General features: G+C 58.2%; 1 protein-coding gene across 1 annotated transcript; it reads left to right on the top strand.

Moving 5' to 3' along the window:
* The first annotated feature begins 276 nt into the window (after window positions 1-276).
* On the top strand, window positions 277-13,170 carry STMN3 (stathmin 3). The gene is made up of 5 exons (XM_028828725.2): window positions 277-374; window positions 8,705-8,800; window positions 9,107-9,282; window positions 10,691-10,882; window positions 11,465-13,170. The coding sequence occupies exons 1-5, from the start codon at window positions 356-358 to the stop codon at window positions 11,522-11,524; spliced, it is 543 nt and encodes a 180-aa protein (XP_028684558.1). The 5' UTR covers window positions 277-355; the 3' UTR covers window positions 11,525-13,170.
* The last annotated feature ends 5,968 nt before the right edge of the window (window positions 13,171-19,138 follow it).

Genomic DNA, 19,138 nt, shown 5'->3' with positions numbered 1-19,138 from the left:
GAGGGTGGGGGTCTTGTTGCAGTTCGCACCCCCCTCCGCCCTCTCCCTCTGAGGGCCGCGGCCCCTCCCGAAGCCAGGTGCTTGCTCCTTTCTCTCTTCCTCCCTCCCTCCTCCCGCCCCCGCAGTCTCTCTCTCTCCTTCCCTCAACCCTTTCTCCCTCCCTCCTTCCCCCAACTCTCTCTCTCTTCCCCCCTCCCGCTCCCTCTCCCTCTCTCTCTCCCGCCGCGCCCGCCTCCCGCCCGCCCTCGCTCCCTCCCCTCCCCTCCCCTCCCCGGCACTGCAGCACTAGCCGTCTGCAGCTCCGGCCGCCACTCGCGCCTCTCCAGCCTCTGCAGGCCCAAACGCCACCAGCACCATGGCCAGCACCATTTCGGGTAGGCTCCCGGGCCGCGGGCTTTCTAGGGCGGCGGGGTCTGAGCAGAGGCCTCGTCTGGCCTCGCCTGGGGCAGGGGCCGGCTGCGGACGCCGCTTTCCCTTCTCCCACCCTGCGCATTGCAAGCCTGGGTCGGACCCGCCCGAGGCTGGGGTCTGCGGCGCCGGCGGGGCTGGTGGGGCGCTGGGCTGCGAGGCTCCGCGCCGGGGAGCGCTCGGGACCGGACGTCGAGCGGGGGCGCCTCGCCCCGGGGGACCCGCGTGCACGCAGGGCGGGACTGCCGCAGGGTGGCTCCGAGACCCGGGCGTGGGCTCGTGACCGGGTGGGCGCGCTCGCGATGTGCGGGCGGAGTCCCTGGGGCGTCCGGCGACCCGAGATCTGGGTCCGCCTGAGCCTTCGCGGGGAGGCGGGGAGAGGGTGGGACCCTCTGCCAAAGCCCCAGCCGGGGGCCCGGCGCTCCCCGCGCCAGTGGAGCGCAGGGGCTGGAGGGGGCGCTGAGCGAGCGGGGCGGGCCAGGCCCGGACGAGCCCGGAGTGAGGGGGACCGCGCCCTCCCCCCACACCGCTGAGGCCTGGGGGACCACCCTTCGCGACGCCCGGGCCACCTGCTCGGGCCAGAAAAGCCACTGCCCTTTGCGCCGCGGGGCCCGGATGGGGGAGGGGCGACTGCGATTCCCAAACCCTCCGGAGACCAGAGGGGTCCGCCCCTCCCGCCCCCGTCGCCTTCCACGGGGCGGACCCACCGCCTTCGAAGGTAGCGCCCACCCCGGCCTCCCGGCCCATTCCGCGCGGAGCTCAGGCGAAGGGGCGGGCGCAGGCCTGGGGTGGGGGGATTCTGGACGCAGGGGAGCTGCCGGGCGACCCCGGGCGCGAGGACGCGAGGCCCGCCCTTCCCGAAACGCTCTGCTCTGCCCCGAGGCCGCAGAACCCGCTGCGTGTTTCGCCCGGCGTTCGGGAGGACGGGACGAAGGGCCCCACCTTCTTCCCATCGCCGCCTCCGCCCACGGCCGCACTCCCTCCCACCTTTTCTTCCGCCCCGGGAGGGGTCCCCGTGGTCCCCTCCCGAGCTGATTTGTTCTCTCCCCAGTGCCCGCCTTGGCTCCGGGCGCAGAACTCCGCCCACCCACGCGTGCCCGACCTGACCCCGCCCCTCAGGCCCCACGGGCTTGGAGGCTCCAGGTGACTTCAGCACCTGCCAGGAGGGGACCGTGTGTGTCACCGACCACACCTCCCCACCCTCTCTGGGAGTCCTGTCCATCTGCGCCTCCTCCCTCCGCCTCCTCCCGGACACCCCCAGGGATCCTGGGAGGCGCTCAGCGGAGGGGACTCCCCTCCGGCCTCTGAGGGCAGCTCTGTCCTCTCCAGGGCCGCCTCCTGCCCTTCCTGACAGCCTTTCCCTGACGGTCCCTCCCCACGGGCTCGGTTCCTGGTGCTGAGCTGGGAAAGGGAGGCCGTTTGGGCATCTGGGTATGCCGCTCCTCACTCTTTTGTGGTCTCTGCTCACGTTATCCTTCTGCAACCCAGAGTCTGACCTCCGCCAGCCGTGTGGTCTTGTGGGAGCTGCATAACCTCTCAGGACCTGGGTTTCCTTATCTGGGTGGAGATGACAGTGCTGGCACCTCCCCTGGGGCTTGTTCCGAGGCCTCAATATTTCAGGAAGGTGCTTGGCTGCTTGCCTGATAAGAGATGAGTGCTCACCGCAAGCCAGGCAGCCTGAATGTGTAGCCACATTTCTGAGTTTCCTGCCCAGGGTAAGGCAAATCGGCTGGTGGCTCCCGCCCTGCTGGGCTCCTGGCACCATGAGAGGCAGCCTGGGTGACAGTGACCTCCATTTGCCCCGGGCGGGAGCCAGCAGCAGCCTCCAGGGCCCTCCAGGGGTCGGAGGCCACTGTGGTCCCCTGGCCTCTCAGTTCTGGACAGACCCCCATCTCTGTGAGCTCCCAACAGGAGCCTGCAGTCAGGCCCAGGCTCATGACCAGGCTCTCACCCGGTGCGCTGTGTGATGCTGGGTGGAACACTTGCCCGCTCTGAGCCTCCATTCCTCCTCTGAGGGTAGAAGTGAGGGTAGAAGTGAGGCTGATAGGGTGGCTCACGCCTGTAATCCCAGCACTTTGAGAGGCTGAGGCTGGCGGATAAACTGAGGTGAAGAGTTCGAGACTAGCCTGGCCAACATGGTGAAACCTCTCTCTCTGCTAAAAGTACAAAATTAGCCAGGTGTGGTGACACATTCCTGTGATCCCAGCTACTTGGGAGCCTGAGGTAGGAGAATTGCTTGAACCCAGGGAGGGGGAGGCTGCAGTGAGCTGAGATTGTGCCATTGCACCCCAGCCTGGGCAGCAAGAGGAGAAACTCCTTCTGGAAAAAAAGAAAGAAAGAAGAGGAAGATGAAGAAGAAGAAGAAGGAGGGCTGATAAGGGCACCCAGCTGGGCAGGAGGGAGGCGTGGCTTTGAGGTGTGACCCTGGGAGTGGGCACTACTATAGCCTGCTGTGACCCTGGGAGTGGGCACTACTATAGCCTGCTGTGACCCTGGGAGTGGGCACCACTATAGCTGCTGTGACCCTGGGAGTGGGCACCACTATAGCTGCTGCTTGAGGCCAACCAGTTACCTTTTTCTGACTCCTGCTGACGAATCATCCAAAAGGCCAATCCGCATTTCCTCAGTATCTAATGTTTAGTACAAAGAGAAGCAGGGAGACAAAACCAGCCCAGCTCATGGCAAGAATCGTTTGTAACTCCCTGAAGTCAGTGAAGGGGAAAGATGGGAGGTGAGTGAGAAAGAAGGGAATCAAAAGAGACAGAGGGGCCAGGCGCGGCGGCTCGCACCTGTAATCCCAGAACTGTGAGAGGCCGAGGTGGGTGGATTACCTGAGGTCAGGAGTTTAAGAATAGCCTGGCCAACATGGTGAAACCTCATCTCTACTAAAAATACAAAAAATTATTTGGGCGTGGTGGCATGCGCCTGTAATTCCAGCTACTCGGGAGGCTGAGGCAGGAGAATCACTTGAACTGGGGAGGCATAGGTTGCAGTGAGCCGAGACTGTGCCATTGCACTCCAGCCTGGGTGACAGAGCGAGACCCCGTCTAAAGAAAGAAAAAAAAGAAAAGAAAAAAGAAAGAGAGAGAGAGACTGGGAGCAATGCCTCGAGGCTCTGGGCAGGAGCTTCCCTGGCACCCGCTGTGTCTGTGAAGAGGTGGCCTGGATGGGTCTGGGGCCTCGGCATCCTCCCTCTGCAATAAGAGGCCGTAGACATGCTCTTTAAGCCTCACCAGCTCTGAAAATACTGGTCCAATGTCCCACCTCGCTCTTGGCCAGCCCTGCCCTGGGTGCAGACTTCCTCTTGGTCGCTCTCTCCAGAGTTGGCCAATTCCTGACCTGCTCTCCTGCCCCCTCCAATCTGCCTGCCCTTCCTCCCTGTAGCCAGACCACAGGGTAGGCCTCACTCCCACGGGCTCAGGGCAGACAGGGGCTTCGAGCAGCTGTTAATCACGTTTTCGACCTTTATGGTAAACACATTCCAGTTTTTGTTTTTTGAGACAGTCTCGCTGTGTTGCCCAGGCTGGAGCGCAGTGGCGCGATCTCCGCTCACTACAACTTCCGCCTTCCAGGCTCAAGTGATTCTCATGCCTCAGCCTCCTGAGTAGCTGGGACCACAGGCGTGTGCCACCATACCCGGCTAATTTTTGTATTTTTAGTAGAGATGCGGTTTCACCATGTTGCCTAGGCTGGTCTCAAACTCCTGTTCTCAAGCTATCCTCCTGCCTCAGCCTCTCAAAGTTCTGGGATCACAGGCGTGAGCCACTGCGCCTGGCCACATTCAGAGTTTTGGATATATGATAAGGAAGGATGATCTGAAGGATGGGGGCCTGGAGTCTGCTGACAGGGAGCTGGTTGCTGGCAGAGTCAGGCCTGGAGGGGCCATGTCCCTGCCTTCCTATCCTCTCTCAGGACCCGGGTGTGTTCTGCCCCAGCCCAAACTCCCTCTTGCTCTCTCCCTCCCCTGCCCTCCTGAGTACAGGGCTGGCCACCTCCTCAGCTCCTCTAAATGTCCCCAACGTCTCCTGACCTGCTGCTGTGGAACACGTGGCTGGCACACCCTCTAACTCCCTCATCACATCCTCCTTTTTAAAATTAATTTTTAGGCCGGGCGCGGTGGCTCAAGCCTGTAATCCCAGCACTTTGGGAGGCCGAGGCGGGCGGATCACAAGGTCAGGAGATCGAGACCACAGTGAAACCCCGTCTCTACTAAAAAAAATACAAAAAATTAGCTGGGCACGGTGGCGGGCGCCTGTAGTCCTAGCTACTCAGGAGGCTGAGGCAAGAGAATGGCGTGAACCCAGGAGGCGGAGCTTGCAGTGAGCCGAGATCGCGCCACTGCACTCCAGCCTGGGCAACAGCGTGAGACTCCGTCTCAAAAAAAAAATAAATAAATAAAAATAAAATAAAATTAATTTTTAATCGGCTAGGTACTGTGGCTCACACCTATAATCCTAGTACTTCGGGAGGCTGAGGTGGGAGGATCCCTTGAGGCCAGGAGTTCAAGACCAGCCTGGGCGGCCGGGCGCAGTGGCTCGAGCCTGTAATCCCAGCACTTTGGGAGGCCGAGACGGGCGGATCACGAGGTCAGGAGATCAAGACCATCCTGGCTAACACGGTGAAACCCTGTCTCTACTAAAAAAATACAAAAAACTAGCTGGGCGAGGTGGCAGACGCCTGTAGTTCCAGCTACTTGGGAGGCTGAGGCAGGAGAATGGTGTAAACCCGGGAGGCGGAGCTTGCAGTGAGCTGAGATCTGGCCACTGCACTACAGCCTGGACGACAGAGCGAGACTCCGTCTCAAAAAAAAAAAAAAAAAAAAAGACCAGCCTGGGCAACACAGCGCTACTATATATACATATACATTTGAGATGGAGTCTCACTCTGTCACCCAGGCTGGAGTGTGGTGGCGAAATCTCAGCTCACTGCAACTTCTGCCTCCCAGGTTCAAGCGATTCTCCTGTCTCAGCCTCCCGAGTAGCTGGGACTACAGGTGCCTGCCACCTTGCCCGGCTAATTTTTGTATTTTTAGCAGAGATGGGGTTTCACCATGTTGGTCAGGCTGGTCTTGAACTCCTGACCTTGTGATCCGCCCACGTTGGCCTCCCAAAGTGCTGGGATTACAGGCATGAGCCACTGCGCCCGGCCTCGGTACCACTACGACATTTTTTTTTTTAAAGCTGGTGTGTAGGCCGGGCGGGCGCGGCGGCTTGAGACTAGCCTGACCAACATGGCGAAACCCGTCTCTACTAAAAACACAAACATTAGCCGGGCATGGTGGCACGTGCCTGTAATCCCAGTTACTCAGGAGGCTGAGGCAGGAGAATCTCTTGAACCCAGGAGGCGGAATTTGCAGTGAGCTGAGATTGAAAAAAGAAAAAAAAAAAGCTGGTGTGCTGGCGTGCACCTGCAGTCCCAGCTACTGAGGTGGAAGGATCAGTCAAGCCCAGAAGTTCAAGGCTGCAGTGAACTGCACAGCTGCGCCCTACACTCCAGCATGGGTAACAGAGTACAGTCCTGTCTCTAAAAAATAAAGTAGGTCAGGTGCAGTGGCTCACACCTGTAATCCCAGCACTTCAGGAGGCTGAGGCGGGCGGATCATGAGGTCAGGAGATCAAGACCATTCTGGCCAACATGGTGAAACCTCATCTCTACTAAAACTACAAAAATTAGCCAGGCATGGCAGTCGCTTGTAGTCCCAGCTACTCGGGAGGCTGAGGCAGGAGAATCGGTTCAACCTGGGAGGTGGAGGCTGCGGTGAGCCAAGATCGCACCACTGTGCTGCAGCCTGGCGACAGAGCAAGACTCTGTCTCAAAATAAAATAAATTAACTTTTAATAAAAAAATACATGAATGGATTTTGCATGTGAAAAAATAAAACTTGATGGCCGGGCATGGTGGCTCACGCCTGTAATCCCAGCACTTTGGAAAGCCAAAGTGGGCGGATCACAAGGTCAGGAGATCGAGACCGTCCTGGCTAACACAGTGAAAGCCCATCTCTACTAAAAGTACAAAAAAATTAACCGGGCATGGTGGCGGGCGCCTGTAGTCCCAGCTACTCGGGAGGCTGAGGCAGAAGAATGGCGTGAACCCGGGAGGTGGAGGTTGCAGTGAGCCGAGATCGCACCACTACACTCCAGCCTGGGCGACAGAGTGAGACTCTGTGTCAAAAAGGAAAAAATAAAATAAAATAAGATTTGACAAGTCAGGTCAAAGTCCCCTGTGAGGCTTCCCCACCCGGTCCCCCTCCACTTCCCTCCCTGAAGACGATAAGCAAGACAGGTAGCTTTGCCTCGCTTCCCGCTTCCTGGCTCAAAGGCTCCATCCTTCCCCCAGAGGCTCTCACGCGGGCCTGTCCATCCTGGGATTCCTTTCTGTTCCTCCTTACACCCTCTTGGGCTCTGTGCTGCTCTGTCCAGAAAAGTGTAGGTCACTAGGAAATTTAGACCAGGACAGACTGTTCCCTGCACTGTCACAGGAAGACCCAGCTCACCATGAAAAGTTGATTACTTCCGCCCTGTGTCTCCCTTTGTCTCCTCTCCCGTTCCCTCCCCTCCCCTCTTTCCCTCCCTCCCTCCCTCCTCTCTTCATTTCCTTCTCTCTGTGTGTGTCTCTCTCTCCCTCTCCCTCTCTCTCCCTCTTTCTTTTTCTTTCTGTTTTGAGACAGAGTCTCACTGTCGCCCAGGCTGGAGTGCAATGGCACGAGCTTGGTTTACTGCAACCTCCGCCTCACAGGTTCAAGCGATTCTCCTGCCTCAGCCTCTCAGGTAGCTAGGATTACAGGTGCCTGCCACCACGCCTGGCTAATTTTTGTATTTTTAGGAGAGATCGGGTTTCACCATGTGGGTCAGGCTAGTCTCAAACTCCTGACCTCAGGTGTTCCACCTGCCTCGGCCTTCCAAAGTGCTGGGATTACAGTTGTGAGCCACTGCGCCCAGCCAAGATGATTGTTGAGCACTAGTGAGAAACCGGGCCAGAGTGTCTGTTTAGGAGCGAGGCTCGCCCTGAATAGACCAAAAGAGCTAAATTATGTTCACTGCGAGAGCAGACACCTTCCCCTTCCCCTGACAGGGCACACGGCTACAGCAGCCCGGCTTACTTCTGGTTTGGGTTGGGCAGCAGGGACACTGGCTGGTGGGCACTTGTTTGACCTGAATGGGCAAGAGGCCTGGCTGTGGGGCTGACTGGACAGCTGCCCTCCCTTGGTTCTTGGTGGCATCAGTGGCCCAAGCCCAGCCCTAAATGGGCAGAGAGCATGTGCCTGGAGAGGGCCTGGCTTCATCTCGGGGTGACCACACGATCATCAGGAAGGAGAAAGGAGGGTCTGAGGGCTTCATCCAGGTTTACAGCCCAGGAAAGTGCTGCCCGCAGAGGGTTTGCCTCTGTGCTGGTCCCGTCATGAGTTACTCTTGCCTGCTTGAGCTGGTAAGGGAGCGGGAGGGAGGAGGAGGGGAGAGGGAAGTAATGGCGCAGAGGGAGGTAAGGGTCAGAAAGACACACAGTGACAAGGAATTACAGAAAGATGCACTCAGAGAACGAGACAGAGTCAGGGGCTACCCCCGAGACACGGAAAGATACGACGACAGTGACAGAGTCAGACAGACAGAAGGTAAACAGAGACCCAGACAGGCAGAGGCAGGGACTTTGTCAGTCTGTGCGGGTACCTGAGACTGAGTGGTTTATAGACGACAGGAACTTACTTCCCACAGCTCTGGAGGCCAGAAAGTACAGGATCAAGGTGCCGGCATTGGTGCCTGGAGAGGTCTCGCCTCCTGGTACATAGACAGGTGGCATCTTCTGGCTGTGTCCTCACATGATGGAAGGGTGAGGGAGTTCTCTGAAGCCCCCCTCTGGGACCACTCAGGACGGCTCTATCCTCATGGCCTAATTCCCTCCCAGTGCCCCACCTCCACATACCGGCACCTTGGGGTTACTATTTCAACACATGAGTTTTGGGGAATGGAGACATTCAGACCACAGCAGGCAGGGAGAAGGATGGAGAAACAAGTCGGTGTGCAAGATGGGACGGACATTAATGCCGAGACAGAGGAAAGGCGGGGAGAGGCGGAAGGCGAGAGAGACAGAGCAGGGCGCACACCACGGAGACAGCGCCAGCGTCTGGAAGCAAGAGAGCTGGAGGAGAGACGAAGGGGCCTGCGGTGTGGACGCACACGAGAGCGTGCTGGGCAGCTCCGTGTCTCACAGACATGCCAGAGGCAGCCATGGGGAGGGAAAAACGGGGCCCCAGGTGGGCAGGCCCCAGTGGCGCTTGCTCAGCCTAGCCTTGTGCCCACAGCTTACAAGGAGAAGATGAAGGAGCTGTCGGTGCTGTCACTCATCTGCTCCTGCTTCTACACACAGCCGCACCCCAACACCATCTACCAGTATGGGGGTGAGTGCCCGGCTGCCATCCTGGCTAACAGGGTGAAACCCCGTCTCTACTAAAAGTACAAAAAGTTAGCCCTACCCTGCAGTGCCTGCCCACCTCACCTTTCCCCTGGCCTCCCAGAGTCTCTGAACTCCCAGCCTGGCTGCCTCCGGACAGGGAGGTTCTGGGGGGAAGGGGCCCATCCTGGGATTCCTGTGGGAGCAGCCACCTGCTCTCACCCAGCCCTGGGGTTGGATGTGTGCCGGAGCATCCCGCTCAGCCCACGCCATGCTCTGGCCGGGCCTCTGAAGCTCTACTCTGGTCTTGCAGACATGGAGGTGAAGCAGCTGGACAAGCGGGCCTCTGGCCAGAGCTTCGAGGTCATCCTCAAGTCCCCTTCTGACCTGTCCCCAGAGAGCCCCATGCTCTCCTCTCCACCCAAGAAGAAGGACACCTCCCTGGAGGAGCTGCAAAAGCGGCTGGAGGCAGCTGAGGAGCGGAGGAAGGCAAGGAGTCCTCCCACCCCCCCAGGAGTTTCGACGGAGGTGGCCCACGGGGACGGGGCCTGCAAGACACAGGGTGCTCCCGGGGGGTTTGGTCAGCGCCTCCGCCTGGGGCGGGAGGGGCTGTGGCTCCCTGGGCCGCTTCCTGAGAGAGAGGAATGGGATGAGGAGAGGCCGGGTGCGGTGGCTCACGCCTGTAATCCCAGAACTTTGGGAGGCTGAGGTAGGCAGATTACTTGAGCTAAGGAGTTCAAGACCAGCCTGGCCAACATGGTGAAACCCCGTCTCTACTAAAAATACAAAAATTAGCCAGGTGTGGCGGCACGCACCTGTAATCCCACCTACTAGGGAGTCTGAGGCAGGGGAATTGCTTGAACCCAAGACGTGAAGGATGCATGAGCTGAGACTGCACCACTGCACTCCAGCCTGGGCAACAGGGTGAGACTCCATTTCAAAAAACAAAAAAGAATGGGAGGGAGAGGAGGAAGGGTTCCGAGGCGGCGGCCAGCTGGAAGGAGCAGGAGCCTCTGGTGGCAGTGGGAGGCACCCTTGTCATGGCCAGCAGGATGCTAGGGGATGGTCCCCAGAGGGGCCCTGGGGACGTCGGGTGGGGCATCCCTCTCCCAGACAGAGAAGCAGGAGGAGGGCCTCATATGAAGACTCTGAGGCTTGCTGGAGGGCTGACGGGCCCCGGGAGAGGTGGGTGTGGGCTCCAGGTCCCCTCCCTGCAGCCTCCCCTCCCACCAGCCCCTCTGAGACTGGAACAGAGATAAAAATGTCCTTTTTGGGAGTGCCACCTGGAGGCCAACGCACTGGGCAGGGGAGGCGGCTCTGTTCCCTTCCTGGTGAGACCAGGGACCAGGGTTCGCAGGGCTGACTAGTAGGGACTGGTTCGTTGGCACGGGTCCTGCTGCTCTGCTCTCCTTCCAGGGGTCGCCAGCCGGCCCCTCCCCCAGCACCCCTGGGGACCCTTCCTCCGCTCCTGGGCACCTAATTGGGAGCTCGGAACCCGGTGTGTAACAAGCAGCTCCTCTGCTCAGTGGGCGGATGTCTGAGGAAGAAAGCTGAGACCGCCCACAAGGTTAGGGTTTCCTGCGCTGCTGGTCCTTGGAGGCGGAGACGCGCAGTGCAGGGTGTGCAATGGCGGCAGGACACGGCGGGGGCCCTGGGCGCAGCCAGAACCGCGGGACCCGCGCGCGAGGCAGGGGCGGGGGCGGCGGAGCGCGACCCCCTGGCCCTGCCCCGACCACAGGGCAGCGCCCGGGGGTCCCGGCACCCACTGAGGCCTGGGCAGGTGGAGGCGCCGGGTGAGGCGAGCGGGCGCCGGGCGGGAGGCGGAGAGCAGGGAGGAGGAGTCCGGCCTGGCAGGGCCCGGGGTCGCCGCTCACGCGCGCCCGCCCGCCCCGCACAGACGCAGGAGGCGCAGGTGCTGAAGCAGCTGGCGGAGCGGCGCGAGCACGAGCGCGAGGTGCTGCACAAGGCACTGGAGGAGAACAACAACTTCAGCCGGCAGGCGGAGGAGAAGCTCAACTACAAGATGGAGCTCAGCAAGGAGATCCGCGAGGCGCACCTGGCCGCACTGCGCGAGCGGCTGCGCGAGAAGGTGCGGGGGCGGGGCCGGGCGGGGCTCGGGGCGGGCAGAAGGCGGGGAGGGGGCGGAGCTTGGAGGAGCGGGACTGGACCGGACGGGGGTGGGGCGGGGCTAGTAGCCAACAGGGGGCGGGGCACTGGGCGGGGGCGGGGCTCGGGCGGAGCTCGGAGGGGCGCAGAGCGGGGCCGGGGACCCGGAGGCCCTGCGCTGGGGTGGGGGTCGGGGCCTCATCCTGTGTTTACTGGGCGTCCCCAGCAGCGCAAGAAGCAGGTCCAGAGTCTGCCCCTGGTGGGACAGTCACTAGCCGCAGTAATAAATGGCTAAATTCATTATATTGAAAGTGCTCTGGAGGAAGCTCGGCTCCGGTACGAGCTAGAAGCGGGGCCCAGCCAGCTCCCCGGAAACCCGTCCTTGGGCCCCGGCCCTGCTCTCGGCCTCCCCGGTGCTCCCGCCCCCTCAATTCAGGGTCCTGCCGGAGGCCAGCCCAGATGAGGCCGGGCGGGTGTCAGGGCGCCAAGGCCTGCGCGCCTGCGGGTTCCCGGAGTCACCCCAAGCCACCGCCGCCCTCAGGCCCTCCCGCCCCGTGTCCCGCAGGAGCTGCACGCGGCCGAGGTGCGCAGGAACAAGGAGCAGCGAGAGGAGATGTCGGGCTAAGGGCTCGGGACGGGCGGCGCCCATCCTGCGACAGAACACGTTCGGGTTTCGGTTTTGTTTCGTTCACCTCTGTCTAGATGCAACTTTTGTTCCTCCTCCCCCACCCACGCCCCAGCTTCATGCTTCTCTTCTGCACTCAGCCGCCCCGCCCTGTCCTCGTGGTGAGTCGCTGACCACGGCTTCCCCTGCAGGAGCCGCCGGGCGTGAGACGCGGTCCCTCGGTGCAGACACCAGGCCGGGCGAGGCTGGGTCCCCCGGGGGCCTTGTGAGAGAGGTGGTGGTGACCGTGGTAACCACAGGGCGGTGGCGTGGGATCGCGGGTCCTTACACTGGGCTGTCTGGTCAGCATGTGCAGGTCAGGGCAGGTCCTCTGAGCCGGCGCCCCTGGCCAACAGGCGAGGCTACGGTACCTGCTGTCTTTCCAAGGGGAAGGGGCTCCCCATGCGGGAGGGGCAACGGGGGAGGGGGGGGTGATGGTGCCTGGGAGCCTGCGTGTTAAGCGGGAGCTTGTTGAACTGGCAGGCAGGTGGGTGGGGGCTGCAGCTCTCCTTAATGTGGTTGCACAGGGGTCCTCTGAGACCACCTGGCCTGAGGTGGACACCCTGGGCCTTCCTGGAAGCCTGCAGTTGGCGGCCTGCCCTGAGTCTGCTGGGGAGTGGGCATTCTCTGCCAGGGGCCCATGAGCAGGCTGCCGTGGTCTAGAGGTTGTGGGCAGCATGGACAGTCCCCCACTCAGCAGTGCAAGAGTTCCAAAGAGCCTCTGGCCCAGGCGCCTCGGTGAGACAGCCCCGCCGCCCTCCCCACCAGGGCTTTGCGGATGTCCTTGAAAGACCCGGCCTAGAGCCCTTTGGAGTGCTGGCCCCTCCTGTGCCCTCTGCCCTGGTGGAAGTGGCAGCCACAAGTCCTCCTCAGGGAGCCCTAAGGGGGATTTTGTGGGACTGCTGCCCACAGATCCAGGGTTGGAAGGGCAGCGGGTAAGGTTCACAAGCCACCCCCCACACCCTTCCCACTCGGCACCCAGAGGGGGCTGTGGGTCGAGGCCTGACTCCAGGCCTCTCCTGCCCACACCTTCTGGGCTGGGTTCCTTCTCTCCCTTGGATGCCCAGTGCTGGCCTTGGAGGACGGTCATCTGGAGGACGGGGGTAGGGGAGGCTGTCTTTGTACCACTGCAGCATCCCCCACTTCCCCACAGAAGCCCCATCCCAAAGCTGCTGCCTGGCCCATTGCTGTAAAATGTGAAGGGGGCAGCTGAGTTCTCTTAGGACCCAGAGCCAGGGCCCTCAGCTTCCATCCTGCGGGAGGCCTTGGGCAGGCACTGCCAGCGTCTTCCAGGGCCACACCAGGGACTATGGGAGGATCCTGACCCCTGCAGGGCTCAGGGGTCAGCAGGGACCCACTGCCCCGTCTCCCTCTCCCCACCGAGACAGCCCCAGAGGGAGCAGCCAGCTGGGATGGGAACCCAAGGCTGCCCACATGTGGCTTTTGTGGGACTCAGAAAGGGAAGCAGAACTGAGGGCTGGGATTCTCCTCACGGTGGCAGCTCTCATAGCGAAAGCCTAGTGTAATATGCACCCATCTCATCCACGTAGTAAAGTGAACTTAAAAATTAAATCAAATGAACAATAAACACCTGTGTGTTTAAGACATGGTTGAACTGTCTGTGTGTGTCCTGTGGGCACCTGTGGGCTCGGGGGCAGCTGCAGGCTCCCTGTCTGGGAGTGAGGATCTGCTCTGTGTATCTCCTGACTGAAGCTGGTTATAAATCTTATTTTATCACCATGATTATGAATTGTTCTAGTGACAGTGGTGATTTTAACATATGAGCATGTCAGGCCAGGTGTGGTGGCTCACGCCTGTAATCTCAGCACTTTGGAAGGCCGAGGCGGGCGGATCACGAGGTCAGGAGATCGAGACCATCCTGGCTAACATGGTGACACCCCGTCTCTACCGAAAATACAAAAAATTAGCCGGGCGTGGTGGCGGGCGCCTGTAGTCCCAGCTACTCGGGAGGCTGAGGCAGGAGAATGGCGGGAACCTGGGAGGCGGAGCTTGCAGTGAGCGGAGATCGCGCCACCGCACTCCAGCCTGGGCGACTCCGTTTCAAAAAAAAAAGATATGAGCATGTAAACTACACAAAAGCCCACTTTCCTCTCTGGAATCCAAGGGGTGAGGCATCAGGGTGATGGGGGGAGGGCCCGCTGCTGTGGGTGGGGCTGGCGGGGGCCCCCTGACCTCCCTCAGGGCAGAGCTCTCCTCAGTGGCTTCCTGTTGTTCAGGACTCTGGCCCGCTGCTCAGGAGGAAAGGGCAGGTCCTACGTCTGCCTCTGAGGCTGGAGCCTCTAGGCTGTGGGACTTCCTGACATGGGGGCGGGTGCTACGAGACCCCTGGGGCTGCACCTCACTGTTCTCTGGACTCACCCCACTCACCCCACTTGCCCCACTCGCCCCACTCACCTCTAGACAGCCGGTTGTTCACTATCACAGGTCTGGACCCAGGATGGGGGATGGAGTAATAAAAAGTAAAAAGACATTCTGGGCCGGGTGTGGTGGCTCAGGCCTGTAATCCCAGCACTTTGGGAGGCTGAGGTGGGCGGATCACCTGGGGTCAGGAATTCAAGACCAGCCTGACCAACATGGTGAAACCCCGTTTCTACTAAAAATACAAAATTGGCCGGGCATGGTGGCTCACGCCTGTAATCCCAGCACTTTCAGAGGCCGAGGCGGGTGGATCACGAGGTCAGAAGATCGAGACCATCCTGGCTAACACGGTGAAACCCCATCTCTACTAAAAAATACAAAAAATTAGCCGGGCGTGGTGGCAGGTGCCTGTAGTCCCAGCTCCTCGGGAGGCTGAGGCAGGAGAATCGCTTGAACCCAGGAGGCAGAGGCTGCAGTGAGCCGAGATCATGTCACTGCACTCCAGCCTGGGCGGCAGAACAAGACTCTGTCTCAAAAAAAAAAAAAAAAAAAAAAAAATTAGCTGGGCGTGGTGGCGGGCACCTATAATCCCAGCTATGTGGGAGGCTGAGGCAGGAAAATCGCTTGAACCTGGGAGGCGGAGGTTGCAGTGAGCCAAGGTCACGCCACTGCACTCCAGCCTGGGCGTCAGAGTGAGACTCCGTCTCAAAAAAAAAAAAAGAAAAAATTATCCAGGCGTGGTGCGGGTGCCTGTAATCCCAGTTACTCCAGAGACTGAGGCAGGAGACTGGCATGAACCCGGGAGGCAGAGCTTGCAGTGAGCCAAGATCGCGCCACTGCACTCCAGCCTGGGCAACTGAGCGAGACTGTCTCAAAAAAAAAAAAAAAAAAGTGTTTGTATACAGCATCCCTGTATCCTGGGCACACAGATGCATGCACGCCACACAACATTGAAAGCACTTGTATATGGCATCCCTGTATCCTGGGCACGCACGGGCACACAGACACACACACTACACATGAACACAAGTGGGCCTTGGCCTCCCACAAGACCAGGCTGATCACAGGCTGGGGGCCTGGCAAGGCACTGAGGGGCAGACGGTGCTTGTGACAGTCGCCAGAGGGGCAGACGGAGCGTGTGACGGTCGCCAGGTGGAGCCTCGGGCATCAACTGGGGGCAGAGACTCCTTCACAAACTGATCACACTTTTCCCATGAAGAAAAGGAAAGGCAGGCTCCTCCTGGGAGGCCAGACAGAGCTGTTTAGTGACCTATTGTGTGTGACAAGTCACCCCTTAATTAACAATGAACATTATCTGTCAGTCCCCATAAGTCAGGAGTATGAAAGCTGGGGATTTCCGGCTCGGGGTCGCTCATGACGTTGCAGTCAGGACGCTGGCTGAGGTCCTGGCCATGTGAAGGCTGGGCAGCGGCTGGGGCATCCTCTTCTGAGGCTACCTCCCAAGGCTGCAGGCAGGAGGCCTTCATTCCTCACCACATGGACGATCCAGGGGCTGCCTGGAGTGTCCTTGAAACATGGTTCTGGATCCCCCAGAGCCAGCGACCTGCGTGGGGGTCGCTGGGTGGGGGGATATTGGGAGGAACCCAGTATCCTCTGAGTGTGGGAAGCCACGTAAGTTCTGCTGTTAGAAGCGAGTCACTGAGAAGACTCCCGCTTAGGAGGGAGTTGGGTTCCAGCTTTTGAGGTGAGGAATGTCAAAGGATGTGAACATATTTTATTTTCTTATTTTATTTATTTATTTATTCAGAGACAGAGTCTCGGTCTGTCGCGCAGGCTGGAGAACAATGGCACGATTTTGGCTCACTGCAACCTCTGCCTCCTGGGTTCAAGTGATTCTCCTGCCTCAGCCTCCTGAATAGCTGGGATTACAGGCGCGCACCACCACATCTGGCTTATTTTGGTATTTTTAGTAGAGACGGGGTTTCCCCATGTTGGCCAGGCTGGTAGAGATGGGGTTCCATCATGTTGGCCAGGCTGGTCTCGAACTCCTGACCTAGTGATCCACCCGCCTTGGCCTCCCAAAGTGCTAGGATTACAGGTGTGAGCCACCGCGCCCAGCCTTATTTTACTTTTTTGAGACAGAGTTTCACTCTTGTTGCCCAGGCTGGAGTGCAGTGGTATGATCTCAGCTCACTATAACCTCCAACTCCCAGGTTATAAGTGATTCTCCTGCCTCAGTCTCCCAGGTAGCTGGGATTACAAGCATGAGCCACCATGCCCGGCCTTGTGAATGCATTTTATTTTATTTTTTGAGACAGTTTCGCTCTTGTTGCCCAGGCTGGAGTACAATGGCATGATCTCGACTCACTGCAACCTCCACCTCCTGGGTTCAAGAGATTCTCCAGCCTCAGCCTCCCGAGTAGCTGGGATTACAGGCACGTGTCACCACACCTGGCTAATTTTGTATTTTTAGTAGAGATGGGGTTTCACCATGCTGGTGAGGCTGGTCTTGAACCCCTGACATCAGGTGATCCATCCGCCTCAGCCTCCCAAAGTGCTGGGATTAAAGGTGTGAGCTACAGTGCCTGGCCAGTCTGTGAACATATTACATCAGACAGTCTGCCTGGAGTGACTGGAAACTTAAGCCGCAGTGCAGCAGTGTTCTGCTCCATTAAAAGGGCTCCCGGGAGCCGGCTCTCTCTGACCACGTGAGGACACGGTGGACAAAGCGCCATAGTGGAAGCAGAGACCAGGCCCTGACCTGATGGCCCCTTGCTCTTGGACTTCCCAGCCTCCAAAACTTTGAGAAAATGAATTTCTGTTCCGTATTAAATTACCCAGTCTGTGGCATTCTGTTATAGCAGCACAAAACGTGCCAAGACTGTGACCCTGTATGTTTTGGACACAGCTGGTGCTTGCTTGGTGTCTGGGGCAGCAGTGGGTGCCCCCAAAACAGGGGTGTCCAGCAAAGCAGGTGGGGATACGGCACAAGCAGAGGCCTGACTCAACCAGTTGCTCCCCTCAGCCTGCTGTGCACTCTTCAGGCAGTCAAAGGTGTGGCCGTGCAGAAGTGGGCATAGGAAAAGCTGCTGCCAACCACCAGCACTTCTCCTTTTGCTGAAGAAAAACAATTTTGATGTTCTGCAGTTGCTTAGTTTCCTGTGACTGCTGTAAGAAGTACCACAAATGAAGTGGCTCAAAACAACAGAAACTCAGCCGGGTGTAGTGGCTCACACTTGTGATCCCACCACTTTGGGAGGCTGAGGTACGAGCAATGCCTGAGCCCGGAGTTTGAGACCAGTCTGGACAACATGGTGAAGCCCCATCTCTACAAAAAATACAAACATTAGCCAGGTGTGGTGGTGCTCGATTGTAGTCCCAGCTACTCTGGAGGCTGAGGTGGGAGGATCGCTTAAGCCCAGGAGTTCAAGACTGTAGTGAGCTATGATTGTGCCACACAGCCTGGGAGACAGAGCAGGGCCCTGTCTCAACAAACAATAGACTTGTATTTCTAGTCACTAAAACTTTGTGTGTATAGCATAGTTTATTATTTTCAAAACACTTTCACTTTTTTTTTTTTTTTTTTTGAGACAGAGTCTTGCTCTGTCGCCCAGGCTGGAGTGCAGTGGCGTGATCTTGGCTCACTGCAAGCTCCGCCTCCCGGGTTCACGCCATTCTCCTGCCTCAGCCTCCCGAGTAGCTGGGACTACAGGCGCCCGCCACCTCGCCAGGCTAGTTTTTTGTATTTTTTAGTAGAGACGGGGTTTCACCGTGTTAGCCAGGATGGTCTCGATCTCCTGACCTCGTGATCCGCCCGTCTCGGCCTCCCAAAGTGCTGGGATTACAGGCTTGAGCCACCGCGCCCGGCCCACTTTCACATTTTTTTAATCTTCATAATGTCTACTCTGGGAAAAACAGGACAGGCATTGTTACATAACCTTTTTTTCTGGTTACAAATGTAAGACATGTTCATTGCATCACGGCAAAACACAAGGACAAGAGGCTGAGGTGGGCAGAGGGCAAGAGGCCAGGTGCGGTGGCTCAGCCTGTAATCCCAGCAAGGCCTCTCACCTTTAGGAGGCCGAGGTGGGCGGATCACCTGAGGTCAGGAGTTTGAGACCACTCTGGGCAACATGGTGAAACCCTGTGTCTACTAAAAATACAAAAATTATCTGGGCGTGGTGGCACACACCTGTAGTCCGGCGACTCGGGAGGTTGAGGCGGGAGAATCGCTTGAACCCGGGAGGTGGAGCTTGCAGTGAGCTGAGATTGCACCACTGCACTCCATCCTGGGTGACAGAGCGGGACTCCGCCTCAAAAAAAAAAAAAAAAGTTATTTGTTAATATCACCATCAAGCTCATCAGAAAGTACTGGGAAACCTTCGCCCTCACAATGGCAAAATTCTTTTTTTTTTTCCTGGCCCGGGCACAATGGCAAATTTCTTTTTTTTTTTTTTTTTTTTTTTGAGACGGAGTCTCGCTCTGTCGCCCAGGCTGGAGCATAGTGGCCGGATCTCAGCTCACTGCAAGCTCCGCCTCCCGGGTTTACGCCATTCTCCTGCCTCAGCCTCCCGAGTAGCTGGGACTACAGGCGCCTGCCACCTTGCCCTGCTAGGTTTTTTTTGTATTTTTAGTAGAGACGGGGTTTCACCATGTTAGCCAGGATGGTCTCGATCTCCTGACCTTGTGATCCGCCCGTCTCAGCCTCCCAAAGTGCTGGGATTACAGGCTTGAGCCACCGCGCCCGGCCGGCAAATTTCTTATTCTTACTTCAAAGCTCAAATTTTATCATTGGTAGCAAATGCCGTCAGTTGCTTTCCTTAAAAGTGTATGGGTTTTGGTTTTTCTTTCACTCCCCTGACATAAAATATTTAGTATTTTTCTACACCAGCAACCGATTCTCCAATTCTCCAAACGCTAACTGGGTGTCCAATATAATACAGCTAAATTCGGACACTGCCTTCCTGTGTCAGATCCTACAAATTACAAGGGCTCAGTCCTAACAGACTGTCCACACTTCAGACCCCAGGAGCCAGTCCAGAGCCACTTATATTCACGACCACTGGGCTTTCTAAATCAGGGGTTCCCACAACCTACTCTTCAGGTTAGATGATTTACTAGAATGTCTCACAGAACTCAGTACGATTTGTATGTTCGTCAGTTTATTATAAAGGAGCAGCCAAGTGGAAGAGATATTCAGCCATCTCCATTAAAGTAGAAGTAAACCCGATTAAA

Source organism: Macaca mulatta, chromosome 10, assembly GCF_049350105.2.
Source record: "Macaca mulatta isolate MMU2019108-1 chromosome 10, T2T-MMU8v2.0, whole genome shotgun sequence".
Classification (NCBI taxonomy): domain Eukaryota; kingdom Metazoa; phylum Chordata; class Mammalia; order Primates; family Cercopithecidae; genus Macaca; species Macaca mulatta.
The sequence above is the reverse complement of the archived record's forward strand: the minus strand, read 5'-3'. Positions and strand labels throughout refer to the sequence as shown.

Excerpts from the sequence above, each read along its gene's own strand:
- STMN3 (XM_028828725.2), top strand. Across the intron at positions 8,801-9,106 it reads CACCATCTACCAGTATGGGG|ACATGGAGGTGAAGCAGCTG; the intron begins GTGAGTGCCCGG and ends CTGGTCTTGCAG. Across the intron at positions 9,283-10,690 it reads CAGCTGAGGAGCGGAGGAAG|ACGCAGGAGGCGCAGGTGCT; the intron begins GCAAGGAGTCCT and ends CGCCCCGCACAG.